At 37.4% G+C, this 19,003-nt stretch overlaps 2 protein-coding genes across 2 annotated transcripts; both read right to left on the reverse strand.

Moving 5' to 3' along the window:
- Nucleotides 1-11,878: 11,878 nt before the first annotated feature.
- On the reverse strand, nt 11,879-12,556 carry LOC107942085 (uncharacterized). Its single transcript, XM_041111013.1, has one exon. The coding sequence runs from the start codon at nt 12,554-12,556 to the stop codon at nt 11,879-11,881; it is 678 nt and encodes a 225-aa protein (XP_040966947.1).
- A 2,145-nt stretch (nt 12,557-14,701) lies between these two features.
- LOC107942089 (uncharacterized) lies at nt 14,702-16,630 on the reverse strand. The gene is made up of 3 exons (XM_016875731.1): nt 16,082-16,630; nt 15,137-15,997; nt 14,702-14,911 (listed from the first exon to the last, which is right to left on the reverse strand). Exons 1-3 carry the CDS (start codon nt 16,628-16,630, stop codon nt 14,702-14,704), a joined length of 1,620 nt encoding a protein of 539 aa, XP_016731220.1.
- Nucleotides 16,631-19,003: the final 2,373 nt, after the last annotated feature.

The following is a 19,003-nucleotide window of genomic DNA, read 5'->3' on the forward strand; positions in this document are numbered from 1 at the left end:
CTAAAATCGAGTAACCAATGAAATATAATCATGCATAGGAACTTTGATCATACCCCATTCTTTCTTAATAGATTTAGTGTTTTCTTTTGGGATTTTGAAGCTTATACAAAGAAGATACAAACAGTGGTATGATGTGGAATAATGAAATACTTATTGTTGACAGTTCTGTAATTTGTCAGTGGATTGTTGAATTTTTTTGTTCAAAATGACAGTTAGATTTTAGTGCTCAAAATGGTTAAATTCTTAATGGTTTTGCCAATTGGCGACATTAATGCAATTAAGAAGAAAAATTAAGTTCATGGATTAAAATGGTAGATCTAGTTGTCAAATTCAAGGACCAAAGTGGATAAAAAAACATATATATACCAAAATGAATATAATTACCAAAGTTATGGACTAAAAATTATATTATCCCTAAAATCTACTATCTAAGTTTCTTATAATACATCTTTCCCCCCCCTCAAAAAAAATCTTTATCCTAGAAGCTAGTTTATGGAAAGTGGATTTGTAAATTCAAAAATTAAACGGATTAAATTCTTAAAAATAAAATTAAGAGGACTAAATTTTAAATGTACAAAGTGTGAAGACATGGTCATTTGAAATGGAATGAACTGGTCGAGGTATCCGTCCGAAGACAGAAATCAGATTGGTCGACCCATGAACCATTACGAATCGGTTGAATTAAGCTAAAAAATCGATTGAACTTGAAATTTATGGACAAAAATAGACATGGTATGATATGTTTTTAAAAGTTTTTCATTAAGGGCATTTTAGTAAATTGGTAAATAAAAGAATAAAAAGGGAAAATAAGCCAAATTTAGTCCATCTTCTTCCTCATGGCTGAAAATACCATTGAAGCCATGGCTAGGGTTTTATTCAAGCTTTCAAGCTCCATAGTAAGTCCATCCTAGCCCCGTTTTTAATGCTCTTTACATTTTTGAAGCCATCGTAACCCGATTTACCTATTTCTACCATTATTTTGAGCTAGGGTTCATGTTTAAAAATTTACCCATGAGTGATATGCATGTGTTTTGATGTCTAATGGTATAAAATGAATGTTGGGTGTTAAATAAACAACTTTTACTAAGTGATTTTCGGAGAAAATGTCTAAAAGGACCATTTTGTAAAAAGTATAAAAGTGTTGTAAAAGTGTGACTAAATGAGAATTGTGGGTTGCTATAGTTATTGAAATGGTTCAGTTAGGCCTAAAGTGCAGAGAAATTGAATGAAAATCATTTTATGAGCCTAAGGGCAAAAGTGTAAATATGTCAAAGTTTAGGGGTAAAAATGTAATTTTACCAAAAAATATTTTTGGGCTGAATTGATTAATTTGAGTAATAAATAAGTTAAATGTAATGTTATAGATCAAGGAAAATAAGGATCAGACCTAGAACGGGGGAAAACGAGAAATTGACGGTTAGGCCCCTTTTTTGCCATTTTGGTATCGAGGTAAGTTTGTGTGATAATAATAATGCAATGTTATAATTGAATTTCAATGTTTTATTGTTATTATTATAAAAATTTTATGATTTATTATACGGATGTACTCGATGAGGATTCAACAAGTAAGTACATATGTAAATAATATGATGTTATAACATACTTTTAATACCATGGCAATTTGTATATTTAAATGTTTTATTACTATCATGAATTATGTGCCTATTTGTTACCATGAAAGTATGAAATGTATGATGGAATAGTAAACGGCATTACGAGCAAGTACGACGACATTGTGTTAAGCAAGAAATCCCGTTTGAACCTTAGGAATAGTTTAGGATACAAGTGACATGTCACGAGGAACTATGTGATTTGAGCTCATGAGTTGTGGTCTGAGTTCATGATATATGTGATACATGTAATGTGGGCCCATAGAAGGGATAATGAACATGTGTTTGATTGATTTGAATTTGAATGAAATTTTAGGTCCGGTAATGCCTCGTATCCTATCTTAGCCTCGGACACGGGTAAGGGGTGTTACATTAGATATCACGATAAGCGCCCATTTTACAAAAGAAATTAAAACTCTACTGTTCCTACCCTGGCTACTTTTTTAAATGAATTTCCAACATGAACCCCGAATCAGAAAAGAAACCATGAAAAAAGAAAGTTTCAGACCAAAACACACAAAAATCAGAAAAATAGACTACCTATTGAGAATCTAAAAGCAAAAACTCCAAATCGCACCAAAAAATATCGGGATCTTTAAGTGATAATCGCAAAATACACAAACATTACACTTAATCTCGATGTAGATATCATTCTTCTCTAAAAACCTCTTTACAGTTGCATAAAATTTTGTCTCGTTCTCTATTTTGGGGTTCAATTTTTTTTGTATGTAATAAGTAAACATAAAATGGTGTCACGTTATTATCGAATAATGTGGTTAATGAGTCCTCAATAGATTCGGACGTTTGAGAAGAAAGACATTGTGCAAGTTTGTCAAAGAAGCTTGGCAGATTAGAAAAGCACTAGGTTTGGCTGTGGACTGGAAAGGCTAAATAATTATTAGTGACCTATTCAATATAGAAATTAGAGATCAATCTTGATTGTGTTGGAAACATTAATTTAGAAAATGATTTTTTTAAACAACAAAAAAATTAAAAATTTCTAAAACCAAGCAGTTTTCATATTTATAGGGACAAAACCCTTTCACCAAAATCGTACTTGTGTTCTGGATTAGGTGGTCTAAGTTGTTTCTGAATATTCTACCAACACGATCTTCTCAACTATTCACAAACCTCGGCTAGTTTGCAACATCCCTAACCCATATCCGTCACCGGAATAGGGTTACAGGTTATTACCAATCATTACAGAACATTTACAGATCAAACATATAATTTACTATTCATTTTCTGAGATTACTTATAACTTCCCTTAATTGGACCCTCGAAGCCCAATATGAACATTAGAAATTAATAAGTCGAGACTAAATCAAAACCTCATAAAATTTTTCGCAAAATTTTTAAAATTTCACTTATGAACAGTACCACACACGTCCGTGTGACTTGGGACACGCCCGTGTAACTCTCTGTTTATGATGTCATCAACGAATTAGGGGCACAGGGCTAAGGCACACACCCATGTGCTTAGGCCGTGCGGTATATTAATTTCTCAAAAATAGCTACAAACTTCACATGGCCAGGGCACATACCCATGTCCCTAGACCGTGTCTCTCACATAGCCAAGACACACGGTAGTGTCTCAGATGTGTGGCGAACATTGAGTATTCTGTTTCATTTCATTATGGTGTAGGGGACACACAGTCGGATCACATGCCCGTGTACCCAGGCTGTGCGTCACACATAGCGTAGACACACACCTGTGTGTCTTACCTGTGTGGACGAAATAAGGCCATTTCATAGCACTATTTCTCACCTAACTTTAACCATTTTCCTGCATGAAAACTTACATGTATATGCCAACCAATCCAACTGATTTCCATAATCCAATTTGATATATTACTTGTAACGCCCCAATTTTCTGGAATTCTGTGAATGATTGGTAAAATTTAAAATTTTGTGTTATGTCTACTTGATGAAGGTTTAATTATGATAGGCGGCCTCTAGAAGGCCCAAGCTTTGGTTAAATCCAGTAATTTTAGGTGATTTTAATCCATAGGGAAAAAGGGGTTTTGGTTAATTGGGCCTTTAGGTATTAACTAGGTAAAAGAGGACACAAGGAAGCCTGTGGTAAGATGGCATGTGACGCCACTTAGGGGCTTTAGAGGTGGCATGTGGATGACCAAGGAGGGCTAAGGTTCGAGTCACAAGGTAAGCAAATTAATGATATTAATTTTTATGTACAGAAAAGGTAAGCAGTGGAACTGAAGTGAAAGTCTATCTGGAGAGGATTTAGGAGCTGATCAGGGAGAGGATTTAGGAGCTGATTAGGGTGAACTGTGTTGGCCGAATGGTGGAATCTTGAAGAGCAAGAGTTGGCCGGCCAAGGGATGCTTAAGGGGGAGAATTTTGGCTAGGGTTAGTGCCAGTATAAATTCGGCGTTAGTGGTAAGTGGTGCCGTTTCTTGACTATTCTCCTCTTCTTTTCTTTTTCTCTTCTCTCCATCCATTTATTCTTTTCTTCTTCTTTTCCCCATAGCCGAATCCTTCAGCCACCCTACTCTATACCACCTTCCTTTCATTATTTTTAAGACTATAGCCGATTGCCTCAAATCCCGAAATCCTGAAAACTTGACTCCTTTTGTACCGATTTTTCCCTAGCCAAAATCTCTTATTTTTCTCATCATCTTTGGTCGATTCTCTCAACCTCTAAAACCCAGGTTTCTGTCGACAATACCACAAGTAAAAACCCTCAATATTTTATCTTTCTCTACACTTTTACAAAAAGCCGAAACTCCCACATTATCCTAGGGACATAGCCGAATACTGAGATCACTGAAGGCTCGAATTTTGTTATCGTTTGAGGGCTTAGAACTGCATCAGAATCAAGTAGGAACTAAGGGGCAACGTTGACTGAAAGAATCGGTGGTTAGCCTTTCCAACTTAGTCTATCTTTCATATTTTAAGAAAAGCCGGAATCCCTAAAAGGTTAGGAAGGTTGTCGTTTTTTGGACTTGTAGCCCTAAGGGGTTGTGATAATAGTATTATATTGGTAATAGTGTGATTAATAGGCTGTTGATCAAGGGCTTGGACAAGTGGAGCGAACGGATCTGGATCGAGACGCTATTTTCGGCAAAGGTAGGAACGCTAAGGCCTAAGGTGTTGTTGGCCGAATATGGTAAGAAGTTAATATGTAGTTCGTTTCGGTAGTAAGATTAACTTGGTAGTATTATAATTGTAGGCAGTTCGTGCGTGGATCTCGTCAGCGAATCGTCATAAAACAGGTGTGTAACTGACACCTTCTCATAGACTAGATCAGCAAAAGCCGAAAAGTTGGTATTTTGGGGAATTTTCGAGTGTGCAAATGCTCGTAAGATATTGGGTTTGTATGTTTGGTATTCTGAAGGTAATAAACTGTAGTACGTGCGATTTCGTGCATTTTGATAACTTGGGCTTAATAGGCCAAAAAATCGAGTTCATGGGCCAACGGGCTCAATTTGGTAAGTATGCGTGGTAAGTATTCTGATAGTACGTAAATGGATAGGATATGCATGAAAACCCTAAAGGTAGCTAAATTACTACAATACCCTTATGTATGGAAAATTACCATGATACCTCTAGGTGTAAATGACCAATATGCCCCCAGGGTTAATTTTGTCTGAAAAGCATATTGATTTAAATCTGTATGATGTATGCCATGAATGAATATTTGTTGCATGGGGACATGGGTTATAATATGAAGGAAGTGTCCTGGTGGCTATGCCACAATTATCTGATCTGGTGGCTCTGCTACATATATATTTGTTCTGGTGGTTCTACCACGATTATCTGTATCTGGTGACTCTGTCACATTATCTGTTCTGGCAGCCATGCTGCATAATTCTGTGGCGTGTATCGGTTGGGTGGGTCGAGTAGTCTCCCCACATGGTGAAAGGTTGGTAAGGGGGTGCATGTGGTTGGTTATGGGTTGGGTTTTGCATATACATGAAATATCTGATCTGATATGTTATGGGCCTATGGGCTTAATTCTGTATTCTATTCTGGGCTAAGGCCAATTTATTCTGTTTCTGTGGTTTGAACCGATATGGGCTATGGTTGGGTTAATTTTACATACTGAGTTTCCCCAAACTCATCCCCTATTTTCATCCATGCGGGTAATCCCCAACCATAGTGGGCTTGGGGCCGCGAGGGATTCGGAGTGGCCACTCGTTCTGCAATATGGATTCCTTCTGGCGATTTGGACTTCAATTTTCTTTACTTTGATGATTTGGGTTTTGTTATGTAATAAGGCCGCTTATGATTATGTTTTTTTTGGGTTTTGATTTATAACTTATCATGATGATCTTAAATTATATTAACTATCAAAATGGGCTAGATCTAGGGTTCGTTTTCCAAAAACCTAAACTGATTTCAAAGTAACACGATTACAAACAAGGCTTCTGCTATGATAACATTTTCCAAATTTAAATATGTTTTATTCTAAAATAGACATAATTACAATGGTAACCTAAAAATATACGCAATGTTAGAGGGTGGCAATGGCGGTGTGCATGTCTAGGATTGGATCCGAAAGAGCTTGGTACTTAAGCAGTCCGATGGACTCACCTCCTCTTTTTCGGTTTCCTACCTGGTGCACAGCTTCCATTCACTTGAACCCTTAATGAATTAATCCTTTGAACATTAAGTATGATTTTCTAAACTTAGAATGGAAAAAAGTTTTTAACGTTTTGATGTGGCACGTCGGATCCGGTCATAACGTCTAGGCCAGGTTTGGGGTGTTACATTACTAACCTTAATCATGCTCATAAATTTACCTTTTCTTTACTTCAGAAAATATGTCACATGAAAAGTGTTGTTTAACTTGTTAAACATATAAAACTTATCATATAACACCATACCATACCAAGTCATCTCAAGATAAACATTACTAGCCATTCCAATGGCTAGTTTACAAATCAACATATTACTTCATCATTTGGCTACATTAGCCTATACATGCCATTATCAAAACGAGTTTATCATTTATACCAAGATCACGAAGTTGATAGTGTGATGATTGCTCTGACCCGAATCTAACCTTTACGAGCTTCTAGCACTATAAAATAGGAAAATAAACCTAGTAAGCATTATATGCTTAGTAAGTTCATATAACTAAAACTGCACTTACCAATCATGCTTAACAAGTAAATCACATATAAAACAATTATCCATCTGTCGAAACCTCTTTTTTAAAATGGTGGTGCTATTTTGAAAACGGAAGTCGCCACCAACCTTTTAAAGTGTGATTGGATCACTTTATAAAACGTTTTGGTCTACAAAATTACGAGAAAACAGGTTCGGGAGTCGGTTACGTACGAGGAAGGATTAGCACCCTCGTAACGCCCAAAATAAACAATATCAAAATAAAAGAAAACAAAAATAAATAAGAAAATTATAAACATATAAAATATAAATCAAATAAAATAAAAAAAAGATATTTAGAAATGTTTAGAATAATATAAGAATGATAAAGGAGAACTTTTAAAAAAAATGATTAATATATAAACCATATTATAGGATATAATAACTTAATATATTAACAAAATAATGTACTAAATATTAATATTACACATATTTATTTAATAAAAAAATAAAAAAATATGTAATTAATGAGTGATAAAATAATATATTTTATAATAAAATAAAAGCAATGTAAGAGATAATATATGGTAAAATATATAACATATAATAAACTTTATAAACAAAATATATAATAATATAAACAATATGATAAGTAATATATAAAATAATATATATTAAAATGTAAGTAATATAATATATAATAATATATAAATAATATAATAAATAATATACAAAGAAAAATAATATATACCCTTTTATATAACTAATGTTTGTAAAAATATATATAGTATTTAAAATAAATTGAATTTATATAAAAAAGGATTAAAATTTAATTTAATTTAAAAAATTGGGGTTAATTACAAATAAATGAATTTTTTGGGCCAAATTAAAAGGCGCGTTAAATCAGAGGGACTCATTAGGCAATTAGCCCTAATCTCAGAAAACGACGTCGTTCCTCAGAATAGGTTTTAATGGCCATTGGGACTAAATTGAAACAAATATAGACGTTAGGGCCAATTTTAAAATAAAAGTAAAATGAAATTATAAAATTTTAAAACACGGAAGGATCGATTGGACAATTTTCCCTTTAAATGAAAACACGCGGATCTCATCCGGGTTTCGGGTCAACATGCGGATCCTGGGCTTAAATGAAGTCATTTCGAAGCTATTTGGTTTTAAGCAAAACAGCACCTTTTTAGTAAGGCTATATAATCCAAATATCAAGCCCGAAATCATTTTGAAACCTTGTTTTAAAAAAAAAAGGAAAGAAACCCTCTGAGAGGGTTGGGGGAGATGTCCTCGGAGTTCTATCGAGACTTCGTCTGAGGCTTGCACGTGCTCAGCGCCCCTGCCAACACCACCACTTATGGTGGTCGGAAACTGGAAAGTTTCCTTTTCCAATGTAGATTAAATCGGTACGTTTCTTTTCTTTTATTTTTTATTATCAGTATGTATTTAGAGAAAAAAAGAATAAAATAATCACCTCTGTGCTCTCTAGTCAACTGTTGGTTTCTTTTAGTGTAAAATGTATTCTGTTTTTATTGAATCTTTATGTAAAAAAACATGTATACAAATTAAAAAAAAGAGGGGTTTTATAACCCCCAATTACATTTTTGGGAAATAATCTTTCGATTTCTTTCCTTGTTTGTCTCTTTTCTGTCGTAGTTTTTTCCTTCTTTTGCAGGTATCAACGAGGATCTCACGGCGAGGAATGGGCTGGCGTTGATCTGGTCGTTGATTACGACGTGATACGGGGTTGAAATCACGGTGTCGACTGGAACGGCGTAAGACGAAGAGGCGTGGTGCTTGCGGCGCGAAGCTTCTAGAAACCCTAGGGTTTCCTGATTCAACTTAAGGATTGGGCCTTACTGGGCTTTATTAATTTGGGTCAGGTTCTAGTACATGGGCCAAGGGTTTTTTAAGTGTAACCGGGTATAGGCTATCGGGTTTAGACCAATTGGGTCTCAAGTGTAGCGGGTTTTGGGCTTATCAGGCCGTGAGGCCTGTTTATTGTAAATGGACTGTAAATGAACCCTTTTTTCTATTTTTATTTATTTCATGGGCTCGGGCGAATTTGGGCTGTTACAGCTGCCCCTCTTTGCTTGTTACTGTGTAACAGGAATAGAGCAAAGATTACAAAAGGACCAAATTTGCCCGGCCTGGCCAAATCTCAAAATCTTGATCCTTATCTTCCTCAAAGGTATTCTGATAGCTTTAGAAATGTCAAACTAGCTATCTTCAACCTACTTCTTGCAAACTCACAAATGCCAAATCTGTTATCTCCGATCTGCTCTCTGACAATACAGAGATGCCAAATCTGCTATCTTCAATCTGCTCTCTGACAATATAGAGATGCTAAATCTGCTATATTCGATCTACGCTCTGACAATACAGAGACACCAAATCTGCTATCTTCGATCTTCTATCTTCGATTTTCTCTCTGACAATACAAAGATGCCAAATTTGCTATCTTCGATCTGCTCTCTATCAATATAGAGATGCCAAATCTACTATCTTCGATCTGCTCTCTGACAATGCAAAGATGCCAAATCTGCTATCTTTGATCTGCTCACTGACAAAACAGAGATGCCAAATCTGCTATCTTCGATCTGCTCTCTATCAATACAGAGATGCCAAATCTGCTATCCTCGATCTGCTCTCTGTCAATACAGAGATGCCAAATTTGCTATCCACGATTTGCTTTCTGACAATACAGAGATGCCAAATCTGCTATCTTCGATATGCTCTCTGATAATACAGAGATGCCAAATCTGCTATCTTCGATTTGCTCTCTGACAATATAGAGATGCCAAATCTGCTATCTTCGATTTGTTCTCTGATAGAGATGTCAAATCTGCTATCTTTGATCTGCTCTCTGTCAATACAAAGATGCCAAATCTGCTATCTTCGATCTGCTCTCTAACAATAGAGAGATGCCAAATCTGCTATCTTTGATCTGTTCTCTAACAATACAGAGACGCCAAATCTGTTATCTTCGATATACATTGTCCCTTAAAGGACATAACCTGTAGAATGCATATGTACTTATGCCTAATGATTAAGATGCCATGCTCAAAATGAAACAAATGCTCTTAATTATGCAAAATGTTATGAAAATGATTCCTATTTCGGATGTCTTTACTCGTTCATCCATCAAAGTTCCACTTTTATTATTCTCCAAGTATCAACCGTACTCCGCTCATGTGTTTTGAATCAAATTGGTCCTATTATACCATTCTCCTAACATTACGACTTGCTGAAGGCGATCCTCTCCTATGATTGAATCGTTTGAGTTGTCCAATCATTCTTTGGACTGAAAAAAGAAATTTCCTTGAGTACCTCCGGCCTTTACTCGTGGGAATTCTTTAAACAATTGTTCTATTTTAGTTTCTTGTATTCTCTAGAGATTTCCAGAGTAATATGAAAAAATTCGTTTGTAAAAATATTTAATTCGTCAATTATTATTTCAATGCAACACTCTTTATGAGTAATGGAAGGCCAAAAAAAATTTATCTTGAGAATAGTTATATAAATCATCAGAATACAATAGGAAATTAATCTGAAAACATATCTTTGAGAAGAAAAAGAATTCAAAGATGATAAACAGAACAAAAATTTGATGTCTAATATATCACAGATTGGGCTTCTGTGCACAAATTCCATGAAAACTATTTTGAGTTTTATCATGTGTTTAGAAGATCCAAAGTACTTTGTTGATGCCTCTGTATGTAACACACTTCGTTTCTCGTCAAATCCGGTATAGCAAAGTCACCGCATATTTTCTCGAATATTTGAGCAGCCCTTTCGGGTTTTCAACTCAAAACCCCTTTGGAATCAAGGCGCCCTTTGCGGGTTTTCACCTTGGCCTCTCCATTTTTTTTTTCAAAATCTCAAAGCGCCCTTTTGTGGGTTTTCACTTTGTTTTCTCTTCTCTTTAGACAAAGTATTTCTTGTCTGAGTCTGAATTCACTGGGTTGGGTAAACTTTTCCTATCCATTTCTATTAAAATCAGAGCACCTCCGGAGAAAGCCTTCCTTACAACATACGGCCCTTCCCAATTTGGCATCCATTTTCCTCTGAAGTCCTTCTGTATGAGAAGGATCTTTTTCAATAGAAGGTCCCTTTTGTGGAATTCTCTTGGACGAACTTTCTTGTCATAGGCTTGCATCATTCGCTTCTGATATATCTGACCATGGCGAATAGCTTTTAGCCTATTTTCTTCGATCAAGTTCAATTGGTCATATCGTGATTGAATCCATTCTGCTTCATCTAGCTTTATCTCTGACAAAATTCGAAGAGAAGGTATTTCAACTTCAATGGGTAACACTGCCTCCATCCCATAAACCAACGAGAAAGGAGTTGCCCCAATAGAGGTTTTGATGGACGTTCGGTAGGCTAAGAGTGCAAATGGTAATTTCTCATGCCAATCTCTATAGGTTTCAGTCATTTTCCCCACTATCTTCTTAATGTTTTTGTTAGCAGCTTCCACTGCCCCATTCATCTTTGGAAGATATGGAGATGAATTATGATGTTTAATCTTGAATTGGCTGTAGACTTCCGCCATCATGCTGTTGTTCAAGTTCAATGCATTGTCTGATATGATCCTCTTAGGTATTCCATATCGACAAATGATCTCCTTTTTCAAGAATCGCCCTACTGCTGACTTGGTGACATTAGCATAAGAAGCTGCCTCTACCCATTTCGTGAAGTAGTCAATGACCACAAAAAATGAAACAATGCCCATTCGAAGCTTTTGGCGATATTGGCCCAATGAAATCCATGCCCCACATGGAAAAGGGCCATGGGGAAGTCATAACATGTAAGGGTGAAGGTGGTACATGGATCTTGTCTCCATATATCTGGCATTTATGACATTTCTTAGCATAACTGATACAATCTCCTTCTATAGTAGACCAATAGTATCCAAACCTCATGATTTGTCTTGCCATCGTAAAGCCATTAGCATGTGTACCACAAACTCCTTCATGTACTTCTTCCAGGATTTGTTTAGCTTCCACAGCGTCAACACATCTTAAAAGTACCTGATCTTTCCTTCTTTTATAAAGGATATCCCTATCTAGCACATATTCACAGGCTAACCTCCTTAAAGTTCTTTTGTCATTTTCAGTTGCCTTTTCAGGATATTCACGATTTCTCACATACCGTAATATATCTTGATACCACGGATGGTCATCCTATTCCTCTTCTTCGATATTACAGCAATGAGCTGGAACCTCCGAAATGCTCATCTGAATTGGTTTCATATCCTTTTGTTTATTTGCTTTAATCATGGACGCCAATGTCGCCAAAGCGTCCGCCATCTGATTTTTGTCCCGTGGGAGATAACTGAAAGTGACGTTATCAAACTCTTCAAGTAACTCCAAAACTACCTTTCGATAATTAATCAATTTGGGGTCCCTTGTTTCCCATTCACCCCTAAGCTGGTATATTACCAACGCAGAGTCTCCATATACTTCTAGAGTTCTAATTTTCCGCTCTCTGGCCGCTTGAATCCCCATGATGCATGCTTCATACTCAGCCATATTGTTCGTACTGTCAAAATCTAATTTACATGTGAACGAATAATGATCACCATTTAGGGATACCAAGACTGCCCTAATTCCATTTCCTACCGCATTGGATGCACCGTCAAAGTTCATCTTCCATGGACGTTCTTCAATAGTTGCCACATACATCAACTCCTCATTAGGGAAATCAAAGCTTAATGACTCATAATCTTCTAGAGCTTTGCTAGCCAGAAATTCTGCTGTCGCGCTTCCTTTTATAGCCTTTTGACTCACATAGACTATGTCAAATTCTAAAAGCAATATTTGCCACCTTGCCATTCTTCCATTTAGTGCTGTTGACTCCATTATGTACTTTAATGGATCAAGTTTTGAAATTAGCCAAGTCATATGATATAACATATATTGCCTCAACCTTCGAGTCGTCCAGATTAAAGCACAATAAAATTTCTCAATTGGCGAATATCTCATCTCACACACTGTGAATTTCTTACCGAGGTAGTATCGCCTTCTCTTTTCTTCCCGACTCGTCATGTTGGCTAAGCACACATCCCATAGAATTACTAAACACTGATAAGTACAGAATTAATGGTCTATCTGGACTAGACGGAGATAACACTGGAGCATTTAACAAGTATTGCTTAACCTTATCAAAAGCATTCTGGCATTCCTCATCCCAGGTACCTTGGTTGTGTTTTCTAAGGAGGCGAAATATAGGATCACATTTCTCGGTTAATTGTGAAATAAACCGAGTAATATAATTCAATCTTCCAAGAAAACCCCGAACTTCCTTCTGAGTACATGGTGGAGGCAATTCTTGTATAGCTCTAACCTTGTCTGAGTCAACTTCTATTCCCTTTTCGCTGACCACAAAGCCTAATAACTTCCCCGACCTAGCTTCGAAGATACACTTTGTCGGATTAAGCTTCAACTGAAATTTCCTTAATCTCAGGAACAACTTCCTCAAAACTTCAATATGTTTCTTCTCTGTTTGAGATTTAGCAATCATGTCATCAACATACAACTCAATTTCTTTGTGCATCATATCGTGGAATAAAGTCACCATAGCCCTTTGGTATGTTGCCCTTGCATTCTTCAACCCAAAGGGCATTACCTTGTAACAAAAGGTGTCCCACAATGTTATGAAGGTGGTTTTATCCATGTCTTCAGGATGCATCTTTATCTGATTGTTCCCTGAGAAACCATCCATAAAGGAGAACAACGAATATCCCGCTGTATTGTCCACTAAGGTATCGATGTGCGGTAAAGGAAAGTTTTCCTTTGGGCTAGCTTTATTCAGATCTCTGTAATCAACACACATTCATACCTTCCCATCATTCTTATGGACAGGCACAATGTTGGCCACCCATTCTGAATACATAACCTCTTGTAGGAATCTAGCATTAAACTACTTTTTGACTTCGTCTTTTATTTTCAGCACAATATTGGGCCTCATCTTTCGCAATTTTTGTTGGACTGGCTTGCAATCTTGTCTTATGGGGAGGCGATGTACTACGATATCAGTATTCAAACCCGACATATCCTCATATGACCATGCAAAGATATCTTTGAATTCCCGCAGTAGCTCAATAAGGCCTTGTCTCGTTTCTTTAGCAATATGTGTGCCAATTTTCACCTCCTTCCCTTCCTCCAAAGCTACACTTTCTATTGCCTCTTTCTCACGGGGTAGGATTTATTTCTCCTCTTGCTTCACCATTCTCAAAAGATCTGGAGACATATCACAATCCCTATCGTCTTTAAAATCTTGAAGTTCTTCTAAACACATGTCTTGCTCAAAAGAGAATCTAGGATTTGTAGTGCTCATGTCGTTGATATTTAGGGACTTGAATGTACAAAGAATAAATAAATTTTCAGAAAGTTTTTTTTATATGTGTTATGAATGAAATGAAAGAATGTAAAGGTTAAAAGAATATTGAACAGTATAAAAGAAAATTCACTTGAATTGATAACAAAAATTATGTTTTATTGAAATGTAAATATCTGAACATGAGCCTATTTTACAAATGAAATCTTACTACTCCTAGGCTTTAGAGCAATAAGAGTGTTCTGTAAATTACTCTGAAGAATCTTTAAAAACTACAGGAAGTTCCTCTGCAACCCAATTATTCAAAGAGCTTCCCGGTTCGTAAGGGCGAATGCCCTCAAGGTTTCCTCGTTCACACTCTTCATTATACACAACATTGATGTAACAACCACCTTCTTCAAGCAATCCTCCTTTAGGGTGAATTATCCCTCCTGATACAAAGGTTTGGGATATATGAGGAAATGTCAACGATTCCCACTCTACTTCTTTTCCGCTTAAACGCGCCCTTCTCCTTTCTTGACGCTTCTCCATTTCACTCCTCTTTTGCTTTTGATATGGCCTGAAACCTAAACCAAAACAGTCTCTCTTCTCCTTTAACTCTGGAATTTGAATCCCTCCTTGAAGATATCTTCCTAATCCTTTTCCTGGCAAGGCTCCTCTTCCCATTGTCATTTGCAAACCCATCCTTGTTGTCTGGATATCTTGGACACCAGCACCTCATTCCCCTCTGAAATGAATGTTGCGTTGACGAATTCTAATGAACGAAAAGAGCATTCAATTGCCTCCTCATTTGCTTCTACATAGGGTGCACTACTGGTAACTGTCGCTATAATGTCTTCCTCCGCATTTATAGTGACCAACCGTCCATCAGCTACTAACTTCAATTTTTGGTGCAGAGATGAGGGCACCGCTCCTGCCCAATGTATCCAAGGCCTCCCCAACAAGAAATTGTAAGAGGGCTTGATGTCCATTACTAAAAATTCCATCTCATACGTGTTTGGCCCAATCATCAAAGGAATGTCGATTCTTCCCATGACCTTCATTTTCATGCCATCAAATGCTCTCACTACATTATGGCATGTTTTTATGTGAGAACTATCTACGGGCAATCTGTTCAATGTCGATAATGGCAAGACATTTAAAGCTGATCCATTATCAATAAGCACACTTGGCAGTGTATACCCCTTACAACGAGTGGTGATGTGTAAAGCTTTAGCTGATCCCATGCCATCAGGTGGGATTTCATCATCATTGAAATAGATGAAATTGTCAGTACTTATGTTACTAACCAATCGATCCAACTTGTTGACGGATATATCATTAGTAACATAAGTCTCATTGAGCACCTTCATTAACGCTTCCCGATGTGCCTCTGAACTTAGAAGCAAAGCCAACACTGATATACGAGCTGGTTGTTTGTGCAATTGTTCAACCACACTGTACTCACTGTGTTTTAAGAATTTTAAAAATTCTCTGGCTTCTTCTTCCTTCACTGGCTCATTAACCATTGCCTCGGTCCCTTTTTCTTTGTCTAAAGCTTTTGCTTTTGCAGGCTCAACTTTGACGCCTTCTGCATCGTAGCGCTTCCCACTATGTGTGTAAGAACCCTCACCTTGAGCTTCCTTAGAAGCACTAGCTATATCCTCCTTCTCCGGCATTGACACATGGCAGTTATAATTCCAAGGTACCCTATTGTTATCCTTATAAGGAAAGGAAATAAGTTTATGAATGATGACTTTCGGTACCGTTGGTGTTTCAACTTCATTACTTCCTGGTAAAAAAATAATAATCCTCGGGCGGTTTTGATTCTTCGGTGCACCTTCTAATGTGCATATATGTTCCTTATTTGTGCCAGCTTCATAAAATTCTAGCTCTTTGTTGTCCATAAGGCTTTGTACCAAGGCCTTAAACTCGTCGCATTCCTGGATCTCGTGCCCCTCTTCAGCATGGAACTCACAGTAGTCCTTTGCTCATTTATTTCTCTCTTTAAAGATTATCATCTCTCTTTTCACCATTTCTTCCCAAATCATTTTTATCGGCGTTCTCACCTCGGACATGCCCTCTTTAATCCTTTTCATATCCGTTTCCCCAACTGCATTTACCCCTTGATCACCATGATTTGGCAACGGGTTCTCTGTACTAGGGGTATCGTCAAATTTTACGGCCCCCATCTTGATTAGTCTTTCCACTGCCTTCTTAAAACCAGTACAATTTTTAATTGAATTCCCCGATATTCCTGCATGGTACTCATATTTGGCATTTGCATCATACCATTTAGGATATGGGAGTTGTAACGGTTTCAAATGAAAAGGGGCTATTGCATGCGCATTGAATAAACTTTGATAAAGCTCCCGATACGTCACTGGGATAGGCGTAAATGAGACCTTTTTAGAATTCTGTCTTGAACCAGATCCCTGCTTTTGAGAATCTTGTTGCCCAACCATAGTTACTCTGGGCTGACTAACCGTAACCGCTTTTGAATTGTAGCTACTCGTATTATTCATCTCATTATCCTTCCTTCTTGAGGCTGATCTTTTAGTAGCTTCCCCCTCTATCTTGCCAACTCTTATGGCGTTCTCAATCATTTCTCCCGCCATAACTATATCGGCAAAACTCTTGGTGGTACTTCCAATCATGTGGGTAATGAATGGGGCCTTTAAAATGTTGATGAACAGCATAGTAGTCTCTTTCTCCAAGAGCGGTTGTTGAACTTACATGGCAACCTCTCTCCACCTCTGGGCATATTGCCTAAAACTTTCATTAGGCTTCTTTTTCATGTTTTGCAAGGTAATTCTATCAAGAATCATGTCAGTCACATGATTATATTGCTGCATAAACGCTTGAGCTATGTCTCTCCAAGAACCGATCCTTACGCGACTTAGTTGATTATACCACCTAGCCGCTACCCCAACCAAACTATCCTGAAAACAATGGATCAATAATTGATCATTGTTTACATAACCATTCATCCGTCTACAGAACATGGTAATATGGGCTTTCGGGCAAGTAGTCCCATTGTACTTCTCGAATTTCGGCATTTTGAACTTATGGGGAAGCACCAATTCTGGGACTAAACTCAAGTCCTTAGCATCCATTCCCTAACAATTATCGGCGTTTTCTAGTGCCCTAAATTTCTCTTTTAACCATCTGCAACGTTCTTCTAATTGCCTTGATGATTCGAGTTTCATTTCTTCCCTCTCAGCTACATCTAGATCGGGTATAACCGGATTGGTAGGATTGTCTCCAGGATTGAATCCCGAACCAGTTTGAAAGTTTATGGGTATTCCAGCATCGACTTGACCCTGTTGAGGCCTTATTGTGACAGATGGCCCTCGGGGATATGCCTTAGGTTGGGTCTGTACGTGAGGTGGAGTGAAACCAAGAGGATGACCCTCGTTATCCTCTTCAGTGGTAGTCATAGGGGCTTTTTCTTTATCTGTTGTTCCCCTCAACAGCTGAGCCATCTCAGCCATCATATTCCTTTGAGCTTCCAACATTTGATCCTTCATCTCTTGTTGGATTTTTGCCAACTGCTCCTGTAACTGCTATTGCATTTCTTTCTGAATCTGCTCAAGTCTTTGATCCATATTCTTTGACTTAGCGCGTGTACCATAAGGATGTGATGCTTCCAGATTTTCTTTCTCTTACTCTCATTCTCCCTATTAATTTTAACTAATTAAGGTCTTTCTATAAATTTGGATGCATATGATGCGATGAGATGCAAATGCATGAATGTAAAAAGACATCGATTCTGATTCAATTTCTTTTAGAAAATGTTATTTAAGAAACAAAAATCTTTACACAAAACGGATTACAAGTATGCCTTTGCCTTCAGGCCCAAAGTTTTAACCCTATTCAATAACGAAGCTAACTCTAGACCTCTATCTGACACTAACTCATACTTTGTACTTAACACATTAGCTTGCGCCGCCAGGTTTTGCAAATGATCAGCAACCTCTCAAATCTGTGCTATAGCTTCTCCCATGAGGTAGTCCCTATCTCTGACTTGATCCTGAAAATGGTGAAGCTCTCCCTTCCAATGTTCTTCTCTTGCCTCGAGCTGCTCAATCCGTAGCTCACAGTCCTGTAGTGCTGCTTCCAACGCTCTAATATTGTGCTTCATTTCCTCGATCTTATCCAGGCTTGCCTTTAACTCGACTGCAGAGTTACGACTTCGGTGATGATGAAGGGATCGTCCCAGTTTAGTTACCTTAGTTTTTAATCCTTGATTCTCCTTCTCTAGGGCCTGATTACGAGACTGCATCTCTTGGAACTTATTCTCCCAATACTCAGCTTTGGCTCTTTCTTCTTGAACCTCTTGTTGCCACTGCTCTGAAGATTTCCCCAATCCAGCTCTCTTCAATGATAGCTGTGTCTTCTTATTCTGTGTCTTCAAATCATCTCGATCTTCCTCAATCTTCCTCTTTTCTTTCCTTACTTTTTCGACCTCGATTTTATGAACGTCAACGTCTAAGCTTAGGTACATATTTTCCTCCTCGAGCCTCTCTAGCTTTCTTCCAAGCTCCAAACTCTTCCTTTCAAACTCTTACTTTATGACCTCTAACTCTGATGGAATCACTCGTAAATTCTCCTCCATTGATCGAGCAGCCTCTAAACTCGGTCTAGGGATGTTATCATTGACCCTCTTACTAAACCACCTTTTGTATTCAAAAGTTGTCGTCGGTCCTTTAGTCAAAATCTTCACATAGCAAACCTTCTTCCAAGCTTCGGAGATTTCTCGCATCTTCTTCTTATAATGATCACCTTTATATGAGAAGTAGCTCTGAGCTAGCCCTTATGTTGCCGGTATAAACTGTTCTGCCTTGTATTGCCTTAGGACAAGTAATGGTGCATAACCAACAACCCCCTAAATTTTGGGAAGAGGTACCCAATCAAAGTTCCCGCAATGATAAAGGATTTCGCTAGGAGTCATCCAAGGGGCTTTCCACATAACATCTTCTTCTCGGAGG

Source organism: Gossypium hirsutum, chromosome A04, assembly GCF_007990345.1.
Source record: "Gossypium hirsutum isolate 1008001.06 chromosome A04, Gossypium_hirsutum_v2.1, whole genome shotgun sequence".
NCBI classification, from domain to species: Eukaryota; Viridiplantae; Streptophyta; class Magnoliopsida; order Malvales; family Malvaceae; genus Gossypium; species Gossypium hirsutum.

Excerpts from the sequence above, each read along its gene's own strand:
- LOC107942085 (XM_041111013.1), bottom strand. The coding sequence starts at position 12,556 with ATGGAGTCAACAGCACTAAATGGAAGAATGGCAAGGTGGCAAATATTG.
- LOC107942089 (XM_016875731.1), bottom strand. The coding sequence starts at position 16,630 with ATGGCGGGAGAAATGATTGAGAACGCCATAAGAGTTGGCAAGATAGAG. Across the intron at positions 15,998-16,081 it reads TTAAAGAGGGCATGTCCGAG|GACTACTGTGAGTTCCATGC; the intron begins GTGAGAACGCCG and ends AAATGAGCAAAG. Across the intron at positions 14,912-15,136 it reads CGACATTGAACAGATTGCCC|TTAGTAGCTGATGGACGGTT; the intron begins GTAGATAGTTCT and ends CAAAAATTGAAG.